A 23,292-nucleotide genomic window follows, 5' to 3' on the forward strand; every position below is an offset into this window, starting at 1 on the left:
TTCCAAGGACATTCTTCTGCTTTTGAAGCATTTGTAGCCCTCAAATCATTGTGTATGACCCATTGCCTCATTGCTCTAAGTTTGCTGAAGCATGCTCAATGTCTCTATCAGACTTCCCGAGTTTAACACTAAATTTCATGTTGGCTCTTTGTTCCTGTTCAAGATAAAATCGCAGACTACAGCATACGTGCGATCACAAAAACACAAATTTCATAACTTGCAAAGTAAACACAGTGATGCCACTCAGTACATTGCCTTATGAAGGTCATTGATAGCTTTCACTGTGCATGCAACCTTGTGCTGGCATGCTGTAGAACTACTCTGGAAACTTGTTGATACCAGCCTGTACAGTAATGATTCACTGAAATTACAAAAATCTAGAATTGTTATAACCACCTTTCTGAAAAAAGTCTCAAAAATTCTGGAATGCACCTCATTCTTGTAAAGAGTTTTTTTACCCATCTATTTCAATGTACAAAGTGATAAGAAATTGAAGAAGACAGAACCTCATGTCATATGAGCAACAAGATTGTATATGAGAGCATCTTGATAGAAGGCTGCAAGCAAGATTGTTGAAGATTTCATCAGATTCTGAAGTGAAAATAACATTGACTGGAGAGCAGATAAACATGACCATCTGTCACTGACAATCTCCGTAAATCCCTTTAATAAATCTATACAGTAAATCCATTCCTGACTGAGTGAAAAATGGTGGTGCCGGTGGTGGTGGTGGGGGGGGGGGACTATAAAATACTGATTCAACCTTTCATTCCTTTTGATAAGTTAATGAATTTTATTACCCTGGCTGTACACACACACACACACACACACACACACATAGTTATTGTAGACTGCTGTACAAGCTATGAAAAGGATCTAACTAAATTATATTAGATATCGTTAATATGGAAGTCAAGAATTAGATTGTATGTACCATTCTTTAAAAAGTGAAGAGCTATTAAATCACTTCAAAATAAAATTGTGATTTATTGATTCATATAAAGCATTCAATAGGCAGGTTTAAAAGTTTTATGAGTTGAAGGGGCACGTCTGTTGGTAAGGTTGGAATTCTAGGTAGAATTAATCCTCTCCTTTCATGTGCCCAGAGAGAATATTAGTCTTGATGGTATTTAGTATAACTTCTTTACTATTAGTCTTCTATCATTGCATAACCAGCAGAGCTTGTTTAATTTACATTGCAGTATTATTTGCAATTCTACTTTTTATTCTTTTTCTGTGTGTTAACAGTGTACCTGAACATCCCATGAAATTTAACCTTTAGCATTCAGATTACTCTGTTAAATGTAATGCTTATTTATTCACATTGTCTTGAATTAATCATGCATTAATCTTGTAGCTTCAAGATTTTGGTGATGTGATTGCTTAATTTTAGAATGACATAGTGGGATGGGTATGAAAAGTTGGTATGAAAGTCATTTTGAACATAATAAAACAGGTAGAATATTTCAGTCAGATATGGCTGGTTTAAATTCTAAAGGGTTAAATATTCTGTAGGGTAATGATCTATTCTTCCTGTTTCACAGACATCACTGTGAAACAGCTGTGTTTGTTGATTCATTAGCTTGACATTTTCCTAGATGTAGCAACTGTTGTCAGTTGATACTGTTAACCCTAACATTTTCAAGCAAATGTACTTCTTTCACACAGTCACTGGTGTGTTAGTTAATGATGTTGTAGGTTGGCAGACACATTCAGTATCAATTCATTTGCTGTATTAAACATTGTGCTTAACAGCAACATCTGGGGGTCATGTTGCTGTTACGGAAATAATAAAATCGTTTCTCTCTAACTTACAACTAATTTCAATCAAATAGATGGCTTGTCATGGTTGAAGATTTTTAAATGTGTATTTATGAATTAGTGTTTGGAAGGGTTTCGAGATATAGGAACCATGGTAAAGCTGACACTGGAACTTGCTGTAGCCCTGTGGCTTGTCAGTTCATGTTAAACTTTCCACCCCATGCCAGCATGGAAAAATGATGCTAAATGGTGAAGATGTGTGAATGATGTTGAACAGTTACTTGCTATTTATCAGAAGAATAGTAAGTTACTATGCCCATTATAAGATAAACAAGTGCTTTTGTGAATAAATTACATATGTTGGAGTAGAAAAAAAATAATTTAGATAAGTATTATTTTATAATCTAAATATACTGTCATGATATTGTTCCAATAAAGAAATTGCCTCCCTCTCTAGGTATTAATATTTTTAAGATAATCATTTAAATTATTAATTACTGGCAACAACCCTATGAAATTTGTTTTAGAAAAAAGCTCAAATAGCTATTCTGATTCTGCTGTTTTTTTTAATGAGGTGTATTTGTTTATGCTATTAAAATGTTTGTGCCATTAAAATGATCAGGCCATTAAAATGTTCATGCTATTAAAACATAAATTTCATAAATGCTATTTCTGCATTTTTATTTTATTTTCCTAATATCCAAAGACCTAATGCATTTGTTTACAAAAGAAGAAGTTTTTAAAAGATTTTCTTGCAAAAATAATGAAAACAAGGTGGATGTGACTGGTAGTTGTGAGAATTTCTTGAATTAAAAAAATTCTTTTATTTAAATCTAGTCTGGAAATGCAGTTTTGGAAATAAATGAGGAAGGAAATGCGATGATAAAGAATAATACTGACAACACATTTGAAAAAGAAAACAACACCATCTTCTTTAACAACATGCATTTAGAGGTATTTATATCTGTTATTTTCCTGAATGACTAAGAGTTCTGTTTTCACTATACTCAAGATTATTATTATTATTATTATTATTATTATTACTATTATTATTATTACTATTATTATTATTATTATTATTATTATTATTATTATTATGATTATTATTATGATTATTATTATTATTATTATTATTATTATGATTATTACTATTATTATTATTATTACTATTATTATTATTATTATTATTATTACTATTATTATTATTATTATTACTATTATTATTATTACTATTATTATTATTATTATTATTATTATTATTATTATTGTTTTCATTATAATCTTCTTTCAATTCTGTTTCCATTTCTTGCTGGGTGTCTTCCTGACACCTAGGGCAGAGAAATGCACTGTATACATTGGTAGGCCATTAAAATAAACGTACCAAATTGTCCATTTACAAAGTCATGTGATGTGGAAAGAAAGACAGAGAAAAAAATTTTAAAAGTAAACAGAAAATAAAGGGGAAAAGGAAAAGAAATTTCACAGCTACAGTGCTCTTCCCAATATGTATAACGTACCAGTTAAGACAATCTTTTGCACTTCCTGTATGAATGGTAAGCCAGGGATCAGCCAGTTTTTTCTTTTCTGTTCACCACCACGTCAGGTATTTGATGTCTGTTTCTGATGTAATGATCTAATGGTCACTGTTTATCTGACAAACAGAAAGACTGATTTTATGACACCCTCTTGCAGACTACCTCGTCAACAAATGACAGGGACCTTCTCTTTGTGGTTGGCAACTTCAATGGCCATGTTAGACAACATCCAGGGAGCTTCCATAGTGAGCATAGTGGAAACGGATTGGGTTCCTGCAATGAGGAGGTAACCAGGCTGCTGGAGTTCTGTGATGTAAATGATCTTATGATCTGTAATACTAACTTCAGGAAACCTGCCAGTCACCTGTTCATTTACCAAGTCTGGTGGGCACACTAGTCAGATTGACTACATTCTCGCTAGGAAACAAGAAAGATGGCTGCTTATAAATGCCAAAACTTTACCAGGTGACGGATATACCCTACTAATAAGTTAGTTGTTAGCAACTTCAGAATCAGAGCTAAATGGCTGCCCAGAAGACAACCAGTGTGGAAAAGAAAGATCTGGAAGCTGAATGGAAAGAGATTTAGAGACGTATTACTTGAAGCTTTTGATGAAAAAGAGGATATAGCATAACATGAAAGACAGCTAGAGGTCTTACAGGACAGTTGAGGGCTACTGACCAATTCTGTTGCTGGTGCAAAATCCCCTCTTGACCTAAGGTAACATGTTGGTGGAAGAATGTAGTTGACAAGGCCATTAAGGAAAAGAAGCAGGCCTGGAGGGACAGGAAGTGTGGTGACAGCAGAGAACTGTATCAGATAGCCAGAAGGGAAGCAGAAAAAAAGAGGTTTGCCAATGTTTGGCATCGTGAGGACCAAAGCCTTGAAGTGTTTCAAATTGCAAGACAGTGTGTGTGAGAGAAAATCATATGCTCATGTGATGCGTGGGAATGAGGGCAGCTGTGTGAAGAAGTGTCATATTCTGTGGAAGGAACCTGTGGAAGAGGTAGACCCAAGAAAACATGGGACGAGGTGGTGAAGCACGGCCCTCAAACATTGGGCCTCACAGAGGTGATGACAAGCAACTGAGACCTTTGGAGATATATGCTATGCTTGAGAAGTCCTGTCTAGTGAGGTCGTAGTCATGGCTGATGCCAGTGTCATATAACTGGCCCATTAAAAGCACCCTTCAAACATTGGGCAATACACTGTGCTTGTGAAGACCTGTTGAACCGAATGAAATCATAGTCATGGCCAATGCCAGTGTCGTCTGACTAGCACCTGTGCTGGGGGCATTTAAAAAGCACCATTCATGCATTGGGCCTCATGGAGGCAGTGACATCAAGCCAAGTGAGACCGTAGTCATGTTCAATGCCAGTGTCACATAACTGGCCTATTAAAGCATCTTTCAATTGTTGGGCAATATGCTGCACTTGTGAAGACCTGTCGAACCAAGTGATATTGTAGTCATGGCCGATGCCAGTGCAGTCTGACTGGCACCCATGCTAGTGGCATATAAAAAGCACCATTTGAGTGTTGGGCCTCATGGAGGTGACCAAGACCCATGGTGATATACTATGCTTGTACTGACCTGTCAAGCCAAGTGAGACCGTAGCTATGGCTGATGTCAGTATCAGATCAGTGGCACCCATGCTGATAGCATGTAAAAAGCACCCACTACACTCTTGAAGTGGCTGACATTAGGAAGGGCATCCAGCTGTAGAAGCCTTGCCAAATCAGATCAGAACCTGGTGCTGCTCTCTGACTTACCAGTTTTCAGTCAAACTGTCCAACCCATGCCAACATGGAAAGCAGACATTAAATGATGATGATGATTATTATTATTATTATTATCATTATTATTATTATTATTATTATTATTATTATTATTATTATTGGAGGAAATCTAATTTTCAAAAACATTTTTCTTTTTGGCACTTTTAGTAATAATTATGATAATCAAAAATACAGGAGCAAAAATTATAAAAATTGATCTGAAAGTCCTCTAATAGTTCATTTGACAGTACAATGATATACCATATTATATACTGTTTACTAAATCTCGTAAATAAACAAGTGGGACTAAAAGAAATGCAATTACTTTTTTGTAAAATCATTGCATTAAAGTCACTTATTTAATTGGTAATTAAGACAAAGTAGATTTTTTTGTGAAGTGGGAAGATTTTATTATTAAGTAGAAAGTTTTTTATATTTACAAAGAACAGTTGACAAGATGATTTGAAACTGGTTAACTTGAATCAGTAATATAAAGAAAATATGAGTAGGGATGAATTTTAGAGATGTCAATAATTAGGAGAGAAAGAGGTCAGTGAGGTTAAGCAAGAAAAATTAGTATATACAACTTTAAAGAGCTAAAGTCTATTTGTCAGTTATTATTAAAGAGGCAGAAAGAAATCAATCATTGTTTATAAGATTGATAAAGAAGACATTTTCTTCCATATAAAATGTAGACATTAAGTATAAATTATAAGAATGGTTTTTTATTCCCAGCTGTGAACAGCAGTGGAATAATTCTTGATATATGAACCTCATAATTAGTTTGTAGAGTATTTGTTGTTGTAGTTTAGTCTCAGGTTAGTCTTCATTCATTGGCCCTTTGGCCTGGGTATTCATGTGGTGCCCATTTAGTCATTTTTTTACCCAGGGTTAATGTATCTAAGGCTACATTATCTAGTATATCCTTTTCTTAAAACAGTAGGGTGTAATTTTAGGGTAACAGTGAGTAACCCAATAGAAGCTCCCCCAGCTCATTGGTTCAGGAATAATTTTTGTTTGTAAAGTACCATCACCTATTTAGAGATTAAAAGAAAATATAGCCTCTGTGAAACATTTTGAATGTTAGGGGTATTTATGTGAGGTTTTTAAAAATTGTTTGAATTGCCATGTTTAAGAGATGTTAATATTTTGTTTGGACTATGTAGAGTGTTGGTTTAGATCATTTTGAAGAAAGCTGATCAAATCCTCACTGAAATGCAGATTGTAGATCTCTGTTCCGTGACTAAGAGGAAAACCACAGAGACAATGTATTTCTGAAGATCGAATGTATATGAGCATAAAATGGTATTGTCAGCAAAAGATTGTGTGTGGTTACAGAGAAAAGTGTATAAGTCAAAGTGTTTTCTGAACCGTCAAGAATTCTTTGCAGATGCATGCTGTGTTGGGGTATACAAAAATCATACAAGCACATGCTGAGTTTTGTGTGGCATTCAAAGATAGATAGCTTTTTCACATTTTCATTCCAGTCCTTTTTGAAGACTCTGTTTATGTCAAGAGTAACAGCATTCTTTGCTTCCATTCAAAAGCAATATCGGATTGATATATGACAGAGGTGTGCAAATATAGTGGCTTTCAGAAGGATTTCCAACTGATCTACAAAATGATTTTGCTGGGGTTTTTTTGTTTTTTTTGTATGATTTTATCTATCCTCTTAGAGATAGTTGTTGATGCAGAATAGTCATTCATTTCCAGTTTGTTAGCAAATAAAAAGAAAATGCATGTTAATCAACTGAATGGGATTTTTTAAATTATGATCTAGAATAGTTACTTGAGTAGTAACTTTCTATCCAAACAGTTATCTAAAGTACAGTTGCAAATAAGTTTTGTATCGGGTTACCAACTGTAAAAGGCTGTAATACTACCTAACATGGAAGAAGAAGCCTGGCCATTGAGGTGTTGTTTTGGCTATATCAAAGATATATGGTCTTTTGTGAAAAGATATTAGATTGTGAGACAGCATTTGCACAGTTTGTGAACGATTCAGTGTTACTCAGTACTTAGAAAAGTGTTATATTGTGTTACATATGCAGTGTTTATTTTAGTACTGTTGAATGAACCAGATTGCTATCTTGGATGGTGCTGTTAGCGCTCCACCAACACGGGTGCCAAAATATTCTCAAAGTGTAAATCAGGTAACCAAAGTCAATGAAAAGTTACATCATCCAAAATTCAGACAAGATATGACATAAATATGTTAACCCAAATTAAAATAAAAATCAAATCTATTTTTCATGATAGAAAAAAAAAAAAAATGAAACACTGAATGATTTCATGTTAATTTTATAACTGGTTCACAGATATTTATTTATTATTATTTTGTAGATTATTTCTGTTAATGATTCCATGGGAATAATTTTGACCCTTCCACACTATTTGGTACAACCATATTTATTATCTGGTTTACTAACTGGAAAGATGCCAAATGGGCAAGCCATTGATCCATCGTCTAATAGTGATGTATATAAAATGTGGGAAGCTTGTAAGTATCTGTAAATGTTCATTTTAAGAATTCTTATGTAATACCTGAACAATATTTCCTCAGTTATTGTCATATTCTGTTTCCTCTTTCTGCATTTACACATATATCATCATCATTGTCATCACTGTTGTCATCATCACAATCATCATTTAATGTCTGTTTTCCATTTTGGCATAGGTTGGACGGTTTGACAGGGTCTGATGAGCCACAGAGTTGCATCAAGGCTCCAATGTCTGCTTTGGCAGGATTTCTATAACTGGGTACCCTTTCTAATGCCAACCATTTTACACTGTGTACTGGTGGTTTTTATGACACCAGTTAGTGAGGTTGCCTAGCAACTTGCAAAACAATGTAAAGAAAAGGGAAAAGCTCCCTTGATGGACTGTATTTGAGAGTGAGAGAGAGAGATGGCAGTATGTCAGGTGTTGAAGCAGAAGTATCATCATCATCATCATCATCATCGTTTAACGTCCGCTTTCCATGCTAGCATGGGTTGGACGATTTGACTGAGGACTGGTGAAACCGGATGGCAAAGCACAGGTGTCTTGCTATAGAGGAAATACATGGCTACTCACATTATATGATGCAGGGAGATAAGATGATGGTGATGGGGTACCAGAGCATACTCACAAAATACAAGAAGGTGAGTATAAGGGAGAGTATAGGCTGTGGATCAGGAAGAAAAGGATGGCTAATTTCATAAGTGTCTGGGCTGAAAGAGTGACAGATAGTTAAGGATGGGGCTAGAGGTGGATGCAGTGAGTGATAAACAAGGGTGGAGATTTGGTTAATGGTAAATATCTTGTGAAGACCTGTTGGGGCAAACGAAAGCGAAATCGTCATGGCACCTGTGCCCAGCGTCGCCTTTCTGGCACTTGTGCCCGTGGCATGTATAAGGACTTTCGAGTGAGATTGTTGCCAGTGCCCCTGGACTGGCTCTTGTGTGGGTGCACGTAAAATACACCATTTTGAGCATGGCCATTGCCAATACCGCCTGACTGGCCCTAGTGCCTGTGGCACGTAAAAGCACCCACTACACTCTCTGAGTGGTTGGCGTTCGGAAGGGCATCCAGCTGTAGAAACTCTGCGAAATCAGATTGGAGCCTGGTGTAGCTATCTGGTTTCACCAGTCCTCAGTCAAATCGTCCAACCCATGCTAGCATGGAAAGCGGATGTTAAACGACGATGATGATGATGATAATAATCTGTATGGAGGTGAAGAAGTGAAAGAAATAGAAGTGGTTCAGCAATGTAAGAAGTGTGGAGAGCAATAGTTGGATAAACCTGCAGACAGATCACTAGTAGTGCAAAAAGGGAGATGAAATATGTGTCAGTTTTGCTCTCAAATGATTACAACAGCTGAGTAATGCCATAAAAGTGTGATGGAGAATGGGTGGTAGAAGATGAAACGTAGGGGAATGCTTGATGTGGGCCAATTGGATGCAAGGTCCTGCATGTACAGGAATAAGCACAATACTTTTAGAACCTTGCTTTTGCTGTGACAGACTGCTCTTCTTGAGCACAGTAAATTGCCAATAATCTAAGTCTGATTCCTTTCCCAGGAAAGACTTTGCATTTACAAGCATCCATCTTTCCTGTTTTCTGATGAGGATATAGTCTTGTGAGTTCACTACATTCACAGGTGATCAGGTGACTGACTGGTTTCTTGAAGTTAGTGCTGCAGGTAACTCCAGCAGTCTTTCTGCGAGCTCCTCCTCATTTCCAGACCCAAAGCCATAACCTCCATGGGCACAAGGAAATTCATTGTAGTGATGTCCAGCATGTCTATTGAAGTCACTCTCCACAATAATCAGTTATTGTCATTTATCATCAGGATAGTCTGCAAAAGGACCTCATAAAAATTGGTGGTTTGTAGAAGGACCTCTTAAAGTTGATCTTCTAATCGTGTCATTTGGGATTGTGGCATATAGGAGGAGATCAATGTAACTGTTGATTTATCGAAGACTAGTCTCAGCTTCATACACTCCAACTACCTCAATTATTTCACAATACTCAACTTGACTAAACAGAACAACTTAACTAAATATATAATATAGAGACACACTCTTCCTTCAACTAAGGGATTTCTAGCAGATTTAATTATTTCAATCTAATAATTTTAGTAACATTCTTCTGTAATTTATTATTACCTTTTTTATTATTTCTAGGTCTTTATGAGAAAACTTTTAGTAATTATCTATGAATTGGGCTCAGTCAAATATTTATATTTTATTACTGACTTAATGACAGAGCCTATTGGTTACATATAGAATCTATTGATTACATGTAGAGCCTATTGATTACATGTAAAGCCCATTGATTACTTAGAGTTTTTATTCGTATTTCTGTAAAGTAAATAGGTCTCCAATGATTTGAAGATATTCATTTGTTTGATCCATGAGACTTCCTGGGGCACATTTAATTATCATCTAAGTGGTTGGAGTATTCCATAGACACATGTACCTTTAATGGAATTCTCAGACAGAATCAACAAGGTACAGTGTGGTATAAGAAGTCTTTACCTTGAAATAACTGAAAGTTATCAATATCTGATGTAATTCTGTGTTCCTAATTATTTCATTCACAAGTATTAAGTTGATTCAGGGTTGTGTTAAATGACACCTGCCCAAACTGGCATGCAGTGAAGTTGAACTTAGTCTTTCGTAATTGTAAACGAACTTCTTAACTATGCTGCATCCATGTGTGTGTGTGTGTGTGTGTGTGTGTGTGTGTGTGTATGTGTGTGTGGATGGTGGGTGGCGAGGTTGTGTGGCATCATATTTTAATGAAAAGGTCCATTTCAATTTATGCTACCTTGAAATATGAAAGCCAAAAATAACTTTCTTACATTAAATATTTCATATTATAATATCATTGCAACAAAATTTATTATTAAACACATTTCAGGGCAAAATGGTGAAACTAATCTAATATCTCTTGATATTTCAGGTCGAGTGAAAGAAGAAGATTCTCTTTTAAATTATACACATAAGAATTACAGCAGCTTTAATTCCTACAATATCTCAGAAATCCAGTTTATTGAAATTCTTAGCAACCTTTCCAATTTAATTAATAGTACTGAAACTAAATGTCAAGACAGTGATATGTTTTGCATCTGTGCTGCTGTTCTACAGAAAATTAACCTTGCTAACCACACTATGCTATATAAACCAGACTATTTTGAAACAATCGGTGAGTTGATCCTTATTGATGTTTTTGCTTTTTCGATAATTTTATCTGCTTAGATTTAGACTTTAATTTTTCTGTTTTAATTTTAAGATAATTGCTAATTAAATATTCTTAAAATATTTTTTACAAACAAAGCAAGATAAGTAGATTAACCCTTTGAGTCTTGACCTCTTGAACTTTATTTGACCATATACCTGGCATTCCACCAGTACTCCACTGGTAGAGCAGTGCTATGGTATAGAGAAAAATAAGCCATCCTCTGGTAAACTGGCGTTACATGCTCAAAGGGTTAAAGCATTATCTAAACAGCTACAGTTTCGGTCATCACAATCTGAAGTTTCTCCAATTCTGAGTTTTTTTTTTAATTTTGTTACTATTCTGTTATTATTTATGTTTAAGCAATGATTTAATTATCAAACCATTAATATCAAACCTAATTATTAAAGTTGATTATTTTGTAGGATTTTGTTATTTTATCATTACTAATCATTTGAAGATATGTGGTGTTGTGGTGTTCATCAAAACATTTCATTTCATGTTGCTTAGTCTAGGGGTTTTCAAACTTTTTGACTTGCGGACCCCTTTATATTTCAGGCTTTACCTTAGGGACCCCTTATAAACGCTTATGAAATTTATACATAAATATTTGCTTAAAATAACATATATTTTTACATTTATTTATTTAACAGTATTTAACAAATAGGTTTATTGTCAATTAAAAGATTTCGATTTAAAAAAACATATATAAAATCAAATTGCCCATAAAAAGTATTTGCTGTCTATGGAATCCCTGTCTTGTCCTTGCGGACCCCCTTCGGTCCGCGGACCACAGTTTGAAAACCCCTGGCTTAGTCCATTCAGATGTAAATGTGTAACCCTGCAATGAAATAACCTTCCAATCAGGGGAAATGTTGGCCTGCTCGCCCAGTCAGCAGAGTGGCATCATGCAATGCACATGCCGACCAGCAATGTATAACATCATCCAATAGTCTACTAATTGATTCAGTGATACCATGATTAATTCTTATTGTTCTTGTTTTTCTTTCTGTTTTAGGTGGATTTTTTATTATATATATAATTAGTGTATCTCTATATTATATTTCGTCAGTTGTTTTATGAAACATAAACTGATTGGTTTCTTATGTTTTATAAATACTATTGTAATAGTTTTGTTAATTACATTTCATTTTCTTGCATTTGCAAGTTTATAGGAGTATTTTACTTACTAGAAATAAATATTTACTGTCTTTTAACCCACTAGGAATAAATTTCCAGTTTATTTTCGTTTTGGTAAACATCGTAAAACTGAATAATTAAAGATATATTCAAAATGAACAATCCTTCTACCACCTCACATTTATGGATTTATAATGGATCTTTTTGTAACATTCTGGTCAATTTCAGTAGTTGTTTTATTCGTAAATTCCCTGTTAACAGTTGTCAATAAAGACCTTATCTCATAACTTAAGGCCTACAAGCATTGTTACACCATTGGCAAAGGTAGATATATCACCTCTATCTATCTCTGCTTATCTTGACAGCTGATTTCACTCCTTCTTTACTGTAGAATTAGTTAGATATAAGAAAGCAATTTCTTTATGCTGATGAAAATATTAATTTTTTCAAAATCCATCTCAGATTTGCCAATTCAACAGCATGGATGAGAAATCTGCAGGTTTCAATTCATCACCATCTTTATCATTAAAGATAGCTTTTTGTGATATAGGGGCAAAATGCATAATCAACCTACCTCCAGCCAGGATCCATCTGGAGGGGCCCTTTTCATCTAACCTCTGGCCAAAACCTAACAACAAATTCCCTCAACTCACTAGGCCACCACGTCTCTTCTGAGCCCCAGCTCCAAAGCAAAAAAGGCCCATGCTAGTCATGTTTCTAATCACATGACTTCCCTTGCTTTTCTCCTTCCAGCAAAGTTCCTAGGTCATTTGTGTGATATCACTGACCCTATACTTCTAACCCACCTCAAACTCACACTTTACGATACACATCAAACAATAATGTTAAATACTAATCATATTAAGATTGTTTTATCTTGGATACATTTTCTTAATATTTTCTTATATGTTACTTCTGTGTCTTATGCATGAATGTCTTTCTTCTGCTGTCTTTTATATGATGCACCTATTATGATACACTAATATGTGTCTGCCTTTCAAAATTATATCTCTACCAATTTTACTCAACTAACATGTTTTAATTGATGCTTTAACATTATCTCCAGTATACAAATGTGAGAATGAGTTCACATGACTACAATAATTTTGTTACTTTCATTTATAAAAGACATACAAAAAAGATGCCGTATCTGCATCTATTTTCTAACATTTCATTCCTATTTTAAGAACTCTACTTGATTCTCATTTACTGGTAGAATAAAGTTTTTAATTTGTGTTTCTTTCCAGAAAATTTTCCTCCATTTATACAAAATGCAATGGATGAATTATATTTGACGTCAGGAAATAATACAATCCCTTTGAAAGCAGTTGATCGCAATAATGATAGCATCGTTATCGAAATTGAAGTAAACAATGTTAAAAAGACATTTGGTAAATTATTTCTGTTTATATTCTTAACAGCTGATCTTTTATCTTTTATATTTTACTTGTTTCAGTCATAAGACTGGTCATGCTGGAGCACCACCATGAAGGGTTTAGTTGAACAAACTGACCCTAGTACTTTTTTTTAAAACTTGGTACTTATTCTGTTGGTTTCTTTTGCCAAACGACTTAGAGAAACATAAACAAACAAACAATGGTTGCCAAACTGTGGTAGGGGACAAACACACACACACACCCATCTATCTATCTATCTATCTATCTATCTATATATATATATATATATATATATATATATATATATACAATGGGCTTCTTTCAGTTTCCATCATCCAAATCCACTTGTAAGACTTTGGTCAGCTGGAGGCAATAGTAGATTCATTTGCCTGAGATGCCATGCAGTGGAACTGAACCTGGAACTATGTAGTTGGGAAGCAAACATCTTACCTCATTCTTTTTTAGTTTTTTTTTTTTTTACATTATTGGCAGGTGTGAGGGTCTAAATGCAGAATTGTTTTGTCTTGATTTCTTTCTCTGGGATTATGTTGTGTAGAATGTAAGATATTTTATTTTTGAATTTTAGATTAATTACTTTTAAGGTAAAATGCTAGAACTGGAGGACAGTGGTAAGTATTTATGTCAGCAATAAATAATTGAAGAGAAAGTCGGGTTGCTTAAATGTAGTCATCATGAAAACAAAAAGAGGTTTCTGTTCTTTCCTTGGAGTCAAAAACACCCTAGTCTTATTCTTGCAATTATACTTTCAGAACATCCTCCACTGTTAATTAGGTTGATTACATAACAGAAATTATCAACAGCCTTTAGAGAGTCTCCAAGGCATTTGAGAAAATCAGTTTCCCATGTATCTGTGAACTTTATGGCTCCTGTGCTTCTTCAACACACACTCACTACCTTTTCTATTAGCCTTACTGTGGTTTGACTGCACCTCTTATGTTCCTATAGCTTGCATCAGATACACTGAATGGAATTCTTATTTACACCTTTCCTACATATCAAGTAGGGCCGTTTACCTTAAGTGTGTAGGGTCCTGTCTGTTTTCTTGCTTACTAGGACCTTAGTCTTTGCTAAGCTAACTTTAAGGCCCTTCAATTTCAAATTTTGCTTCCACACCTGGAATTTCTTTCCTAGTTTTGTTATAGATTCTGCTTTGAGAGCAAGGTCAACATATAGTAGTTCTCAGGGGCATCCAGTTTTAAATTCCTCTGTTATCACCTGGAGAACCTTGGTGAATACCTACCTATGCAATAAATTAATCACTGTACCCATGACTAACTCTTACCCTACTAACAGCACCTCTGTACATGGCCTGTACCACTTTCACAAGTCATTTATCTATCTCAAACTTCCTCGGAGACCACCATATCACAGAGTGAGGGACTCTGTTGAAGGCTTTCTCTAGATCAACAAATATGTACAGGCTTGCACTTAGCTAAATACTTCACTTGTAGTTGCCTAACTATGTAAACCACATCTATGGGGATTCTCCTCAGTACAAAGCCAAAATGTATTTCATCTAACTTAATTCTGTTAACTGTCTCCATAACTACAATCACTTGGTCCAGCAATTTGATGCCTCTGTAATTACTTTTATCTGAGGTATCTCCTTTATCCTTGTAGCAGCTGACTATTTTAGTAACCAAAATTGGAATGTGGCAAAACAGGCCCTCCTCTCCTGATTGGAGGCAGCCGTATATCGCAGCCATTGTGATTTGATTTGAGGGTGTCTAGTGTCTGTGCATTTTTAGTGCTTATTGTACCTGCACATTTGCCACACACAAAGACTATATTCACCATTAACTTTCCTATGATACCACTACACTTCTTGTGTGTCCATAGCTTACACAACCTATGGAGTTTCTAACAATACCTTTCTTACATATCAAACAGGGCCATCTCTCAGAAGGGACTTCTGATTTGCCCGTTTTCCTGCTTATAATAAGCAGGAAAACTTTGGTCTTTGCTAAATGAACTCTAAGGTCCTTAGATTCCAGGCCTTGCTTCCATGCCTGAAATTTCTTCACTAGGTCAGGTAGGGATCCAGCTACAAGAACAAGGTTATCGGCATAGATAAGCTCCCAAGGGCTGCCAGTCTGTCTTTGGGATCTCCTCTATGCTGACGAACTTGATCTTTGTTTAACATATACATAAGAGACATCATAGTCATTGAGCTACCTTTAAGATGTGGTCATTACTAAAATTACAGAAATATAATAACAGTAAACAAGGTCTCTATAAGATATGTAGTTTTTTTTTTTCCATAATGTACTTTCTTTCTTTTACTTTTACTTGTTTCAGTCATTTGACTGTGGCCATGCTGGAGCACCGCCTTTAGTCGAATCAAATCGACCCCAGGACTTATTCTTTGTAAGCCTAGTAATTATTCTATCGGTCTCTTTTTGCCGAACCGCTAAGTTACAGGGACCTAAACACACCAGCATCGGTTGTCAAGCGATGTTGGTGGGGACAAACACAGATACACAACATATACACACATACATATATATATATACATATATACGACGGGCTTCTTTCAGTTTCCGTCTACCAAATCCACTCACAAGGCTTTGGTCGGCCCGAGGCTATAGTAGAAGACACTTGCCCAAGGTGCCACGCAGTGGGACTGAACCCGGAACCATGTGGTTGGTAACCACACAGCCACTCCTGCGCCTACTGTTTTTTTTTTTGCATCATGTACTGTTTATTAAACAAGTTTTGTTTGTTGTGAAAGTTGCTGAAATAACATAGTTAGTTGTTGTTGTTGTTGTTGTTTAATATCAGTGTGATCAATAAGAAGTTAACATATTTATTATTTATCTCTTCAGATAGTAGCAATTTGAATTGGACCCTAAATCTAGATGTTATACCAAAAGACTTGAAAGTTTGGGCAAAGGATAGTCGTGGTGCTACATCTTTATACTGGCCAGACATATTTTTCTGCAAGTGTAAGGGAAATGGAAACTGTAAAAAACAAAGCAAATCAGAACGTATGGTTTCTGCAAAAAATAGAAGTATGTATTTTTCTCAGTCAGCTTTCTTCTAAATTTCTCTCTCTCTCTCTCTCTCTCTCTCTCTCTCTCTCTCTCTCTCTATATATATATATATATATATATATATATATATATATATATATAATTTAATTTAATTTATATAAGGGCATTACTATACAATAATGCCTCACGCTTAGAGGGACTCCATAAGTCAAAACTGGAGTTCCTCTAAGCGTGAGGCATTATTGTATAGTAATGCCCTTATATAAATTAAATTATATGTATTTATGAAAAAAAATGATGGTTTTTTTTCCTTATGAAGTTTTTTCACGCTAACTACTTGATAAATTCTTATAAAGTTTTTATCCTATCATCATCATCGTTAAACGTCCACTTTCCATGCTAGCATGGGTTGGACGATTTGACTGAGGACTGGTGAAACCAGATGGCTACACCAGGCTCCAATCTGATTTGGCAGAGTTTCTACAGCTGGATGCCCTTCCTAACGCCAGCCACTCAGAGAGTGTAGTGGGTGCTTTTACGTGTCACCCGCACGAAGGCCAGTCAGGCAGTACTGGCAACAGCCATGCTCAAAATGGATATCCTAATATATATTATATATACATATATATATATATATATATATATATATATATATATATAGTCAATTCAAACATGAACAAACAAGAAAAAACAACAAAGCGAGGATGTGAAATAAGTACAGTGTTATTGGACGCTCAGGTAAGGAAAGAAAAGAAAGAGGATTTCATGTTTCGAGCGGAGCTCTTCATCAGAAATATAGAAAAAGTCCAAAGAAGGGAAGACGGAGAAAGAAAATCGCCAACAATACACACGCGGTCACATATTATATATATATAATAATAATGATAATAAAAAATAAAGATATACAGCCGAATATAAACACATATTTATCCTCAGTACCCCACGTGTGTGTTTTGAGTAATCTCGCAGAAAGGCAGTGAGCTGTCAGAATCGGTAGCATGCCGGGCGAAATGCTTAGCGGTATTTCGTCTGCCGTTACGTTCTGAGTTCAAATTCCGCCGAGGTTGACTTTGCCTTTCATCCTTTCAGGGTCGATAAATTAAATACCAGTTAAGCACTGGGGTCGATGTAATCGATTTAATCCCTTTGTCTGTCCTTGTTTGTCCCCTCTATGTTTAGCCCCTTGTGGGCAATAAAGAAATAAGAAACTGCAGTTTTCGATCAGGGAGAAAATTATAATTTCAATAATAATAAATAGGTAAAATTAATTAATTAATCAATTAATTAATTAATAATTTTACCAAGTAGTTCGGTACATTAAAATAACCTTTTTAGGTTAAAATAACCTTTTTAGGTAAAATTATACAAATATTCTATAATTATAAACATAATTATGATCAGGGGTCAGCTAATTGCTTCGCCATGCACCAAATTTAGAAATAGGAGTTAAATCCCTGTTCTACTACCATAAAGATCTCCCAGACAGTAACACACTTTTTTACTTAGGCAAAAAGTTAAAATAAGGAATCCACATGACTCAGATTAGCTACATACGCATTTCGAGATTAAAGTAAAGTTATATTTACTTACTTATTTCACATCTTCAGTGCAGCATTTCGAAATATAAATTTGAGTGTTTGGATTAAATATGTACGTGATCAAGCACCATCACATAACCAATATTCAACCACACTTTCAAAGATATACAGCTGAACGTGAACACATATTTATCCTCAATACCCACGTATGTGTTACTATGGTGCTTGATCACGTACATATTTAATCCAAACACTCAAATTTCTATTTCGAAATGCTGCCCTGAAGATGTGAAATAAGTAAGTAAATATAACTTTACTTTAATCTCGAAATGCGTATGTAGCTAATCTGAGTCATGTGGATTCCTTATTTTACCTTTTTGCCTACATAAAAAAGTGTGTTACTGTCTGAGAGATCTTTATGTTAGTAGAAAAGTTATTTAACTCCTATTTCTAAATTTGGTGTGTGGCAAAGCAATTAGCTGACCCCTGATTATAATTATAGAATATATATATTTACACACACACACACACACACACAAATATATATATATATATATATATATGTGTGTGTGTGTTATATATCTATATATTAAGAAAATTGAGTTAGTCAGAATTTTGGATAATTATTTATATGGTGTTTTCATCTAGCTTCAGAGAATCATCAGGAATGATATTTTCACAGAGAATTTATGAGTTAGTTGAAAAAGTCTGGAGCAGAATTGAGATGAGAATGTTCTGTACTATTCTGAATCTATGTGTGTGTGTGTGTGCGGTGAATTTTTGGAGGCTTGGTTAGTGGGAGAAAAAAGGGAAAAAGCAAGAAAAACAGCAATGAAAAAAGAAAGAGAAAACAAGAAAGAAAGATAGACCTTGTTATTGCTGAATCACTACCAGAACCAGAGAAGAAATTTCAAGTATGGAAGCAATGAATGGAATCAAAGGGCTTTAGAGTTAATTTAGCAAAGACCAAAGTCTTGATAAGTAGGAAAACAGACACATCACAGATCTCTTCAGGGAGATGGCCCAGCTCAATATGTAGAAAAGGTGTCAGGAGTAGCTCCACATGGTGTGCTCAGTGCATACTAGGGACACATAAAAGGTATCATTGGAAGACTCACAGAGAAAGTAGTCTTTACATGTGGCAGATATACAGATACATCAAACACCAGGAATAAACAAAAAAATAAACTCCTTCAAACGTAAGGTAAGGATCCTTAGAAGTAGTAGACAGTTTCTCTCACTTTGGTAACTGAGTTTGTAGTAGTAAAGGTTGATCCGAAAGCATAGCTGCTAGAATAAGAATGGACTGGGCAAAGCTCAGAGAGCTTCTACCTCTGTTAGTAATGAAGGGTCTCTCCCTGAGAGTAAAAGGCAGACTAGATGATGCCTGTGTACATACAGCTATTCTACATGGCAGTGAGACATGGGCTGTAACTACATAGGACATGTGAAAGCTTGAAAGAAATGAAGCCAGTATGCTCTACTGGATGGGTAATGTCAGTGTACATATATAGCAGAGTTTAAGTGATTTGAGATAAAAACTGGATATAATGAAGCATCAGATGTAGCATGCAGAAGTGGACACTACATCTGATGGTGTAGTCATGTAATGACTGCACTGGTATGGTCATGTAATGCATATGAATGAAGATAGTTGCATCAAGAGATGCTGAAGGAGTAGACCCATGAAGACATGGGACAAAGTAGTAAGAAAGGATCTTCAGACGTTGGGCTTCACAGAGGGAATGGCAGGGGACCAAGACACCTGACGGTTTGCTGTGCTTGAGAAGACATATTAAGCTAAGTAAATCCATGGCCATCCTTGTATACAGACATGTCCCTTGCATCCCTCTGCAGTTGAGCACTCTTAATCTTGTAGGCTCATGGCAGCTGGTGTCACATAAAATGCACCCATACTGGTGTCACATAAAAGTGCTGAATAAAAGCACCCAGCACACCCTGTAAAGTGGTTGGCATTAAGAATGGTATCCAGCCATAGAAACCATACCAAAACAGACAAGGAGTCAAAACTGACATTACCAGCTGAAGAGCTGGCCAGCCCCTGTCAAATTAGTCAACCCATGCCAGCATGGAAAACATGTTAAATGATGATGATGATTTTTCTGTTTTTTCATATATGTATGATTTTGTGTTGATCTATTTATTTTTCAGTTTTGTGTACATATAACTATGTTTTGTTTTTAGAACGTTTCTACGGCCTGCGTTGTACATGCGATGAAGGTTACACTGGAGAAAACTGCAAAGCTATGATCGACATGTGCACCACTAAACCTTGCTATCATGGAGTTAGTTGTAATTCTTCACTCGGAGAAAAGGATATGTGTGGATCTTGTCCAACAGGCTTGAGTGGAAATGGCCGGGTTTGTTATGGCAAGTCACTTTATTCATCTTTTTTTCTGAGTGTATGATAAAGACATAAAGAAAGAAGTTTATAATTTCTTACAGTTCAAATATTTTCATGCATGCAAGCAAAGTTTGAATTATGTCAACATTGTTGAACAATATTAAAAAACTGGACTGTAAACCAATATTTCCTAATATTTCTTCACACTGGTATTAGACATATTATAAACTCTGGTATCAGACTAAGGAAAAGTGATCCACCAATGGAATTTGATCCATGTACCTACTGATTGTTATGTGACTACATATTGATTATAGAGTGCATGCCAGTCCATCTTTTCAAATTAGGTTCTGTAAATGTTGGGGTTTTTTTTCTCTCTATTAATTTATATCCCAGTTGCCATTTACATGATAGCTTAGTCTACTACTTCATGGCCAGCACTTTGTTGTTGTATATAACCTTTAAAGCAACAACCCAACAAACAAGAGATGCATAGTTTAAGACCAGCCAATGGGTCTGTTTCTTATTTTCTTGATTTGGTCATTATTATATCCAATATCTTTTATTTCTAAAATCTCAGCTGATATTTTGTAAAATATTCATAGTCATGGAATTAGTTCTCTTCACAAACATTAAAGCAATGGAGATTGGCTGATTGTATTAACTGGAACTCCATCAGTTACAACAACAAGGCTTCCACTTGATCTGATCAATCAGACAGCATGCTTGTGAAATTAATGTGAAAGTGGCTGAATACATCAGAAACGTGTACCCTTAATGTAGTTCTCAGGGAGATTCAGCATGACACGGAGTGTGGCAGGGCTGGCCCTTTGAATTACTGGTACAACTCAAGTTTTGCCAGCTGAGTGAACTGAAGCAATGTGAAATAAAGTGTCTTGCTCAAGGACACGACATACCACTGGGAATCAAACTCCCCTCTAATCCATAAGCTATGTGACTGACAAAACTAGTGAGATCATAGAGATAGAATGTGAACCAGTGTAATTGTCACAATAGTCATAATCAGTGATTGATGTTCACAAGGGTTTGAAATGCAAAAAGAAATACATTATCTAACATAATTCAGATGAATAAATTTTGAAAGCTCTTCCTTCCTCTACCAACTCACTGATATGAGGTAAATATTTCTAAAAGTCATTTTAAGACTACATGTATACATGTACATACAAATATTGCCCTTTAAGTTTGACTGAAAATATATTATGTTGGCAACTAAGTTCCTGCCTTTTTTTAAAATTTAAATTTTTTAAAAGGTTTAATAAAAAATAACAACTAATTAATCAATAATGTAGTCACCCTTGTTGTTTACAACTTCCTCCTGACGTTCAATACCTCATTGATAGAAATCACCTAATTTCGACTCAAAAAATTGATCCAATTCTGCATCAATATTGAAGGGAATTCCACACATAGCTTTTGAAAGAGATCGAAAGAGGTGGAAATCCATTGGTGCCAAATCAGGAAAGTACGGCAGGTGTGGCAGCACTTCCCAGCCATGCATTTGAATGGCTTCCTTGGTCATATTGGCAATATGAGGGCAGGCGTTGTCATGCAGCAGAAGAACACCATGTTGACGATTAGGTCTTTTTTCTTGAATAGCCGTGTTGAGTCATTCCATCTGTTGAACATAGAGTTCCATGTTGACTGTTTGGTTCCGTTCAAGCAATTTGTAATGGATAATCCCTTCCCAGTCCCACCATACGCACAACATTGTTTTACATGGATGAAGATCTTGTCTCATTGCTTGGTGTCACTTGTTTACCAGGGCTAAGCCATTCCTTATGCTGCTTCATATTGATGTACAGGCACCATTTTTCGTCACCAGTAATGATTTAGTAAAGAAATTGTTGCTTGTGTCCATGAGTTGAGCGGTGACGAGCAAGCAAACTAGCGGAGATTGTGGCTCGTTGACTTTTGTTGTCACCTAAAGCATGCGGAACTCATGCTCCATACTTCTGAACCTTTCCCTCAAGTGAAGATGCTTCTCTATAGCAGTGTGGGAACATTCCATTTTCTCTGCCAGTTCCCTTGTCGTTTGACGAGAATTTTCATGCAAAATTTGGTTTAATCACTCTTCATCAAACTCAACTGGACAGCCAGAAAGAGGTGCATCTTTGAGGTCAAAATTTCTATTTTTGAACTTGGCATACCAATCACGAGCGGTTCTTTCAGCTATGGCACCCTCTCCATACACAGCATAAATATCGCGAGCAGCTTTTGCGATCTTAGAACTTTGATTAAAAGCAAAAAGGAGGAGTATCGAAAATGCTCGTTTTTCTTAACTTGACATTCCATTTTAATGATCTGAAAACAAACAAAAATTAACTAAAATTAACTAGAAAAAAACAAAAAAACAAAATAGATTCTGAAATGATTCAAAAATAGAATTCTTGTAAAAAATAGATTCCAAAATTTAAAAAAACAGCGGGAACTTAGTTGCGAACCCAATACAATTGAAATTTAGTAATAAACAACAATACAAATGATAAAGTTAGATGTAAATATGCTACTGAGTTGGCTTCTAGCACTGACACTATGGATGATAGAGAACATTCCTAGAGACTTCTTGCCCTTTTTAATTTGAACCTTAATTGAAAATTATTAGATCCACAACAGCTTAAACAAGAAACAATAAAACATCTGCTGTCTGAATTGTTAAAATTTTACTAACTTCATCTTTATGATTAATTGTTAAGGTTCTAGAAATAATTGATTTTAGAAATGTTTTTGGAATTGAAAAGACAGGAATTGAACAAATAAAATTCACTTAATATTAATTTCCAATGTTTTTATTCTTTATTACAGATAAAGATTTCTGTTCAAAAGGAGTTTGTAGTCAGAAGTGCAAAGACAATATTGGGGATACTTATGTTTGTTCTTGTAAAAATGGTTATAAACTTGCTGCTGATAATAAAACATGTGAAGGTGAGTTTTACTTATTTCTTTAATCATCTTTGAGCTGAACTCTGCCATTTCTATTATCTAATAATTCTTCAGATTAAAAATGTGGAATGTAAGAT

The 23,292-nt window shown here is 35.2% G+C and overlaps 1 protein-coding gene across 1 annotated transcript in view; it reads left to right on the top strand.

Annotated features, from left to right (window-relative positions):
- LOC106882610 (uncharacterized) overlaps positions 1-23,292 on the top strand; it is a 112,691-nt gene that overhangs the window by 58,941 nt on the left and 30,458 nt on the right. The window contains exons 26-32 of the mRNA XM_089353509.1: positions 2,599-2,715; positions 7,416-7,572; positions 10,522-10,764; positions 13,185-13,328; positions 16,181-16,366; positions 20,092-20,277; positions 23,078-23,197. Coding sequence (XP_089209635.1) covers positions 2,599-2,715; positions 7,416-7,572; positions 10,522-10,764; positions 13,185-13,328; positions 16,181-16,366; positions 20,092-20,277; positions 23,078-23,197 — 1,153 coding nt within the window. The remainder of the gene's footprint in view (positions 1-2,598; positions 2,716-7,415; positions 7,573-10,521; positions 10,765-13,184; positions 13,329-16,180; positions 16,367-20,091; positions 20,278-23,077; positions 23,198-23,292) is intronic.

This window comes from Octopus bimaculoides, chromosome 6 (genome assembly GCF_046866305.1).
Source record: "Octopus bimaculoides isolate indiv1 chromosome 6, ASM4686630v1, whole genome shotgun sequence".
In the NCBI taxonomy this organism is placed as follows: domain Eukaryota; kingdom Metazoa; phylum Mollusca; class Cephalopoda; order Octopoda; family Octopodidae; genus Octopus; species Octopus bimaculoides.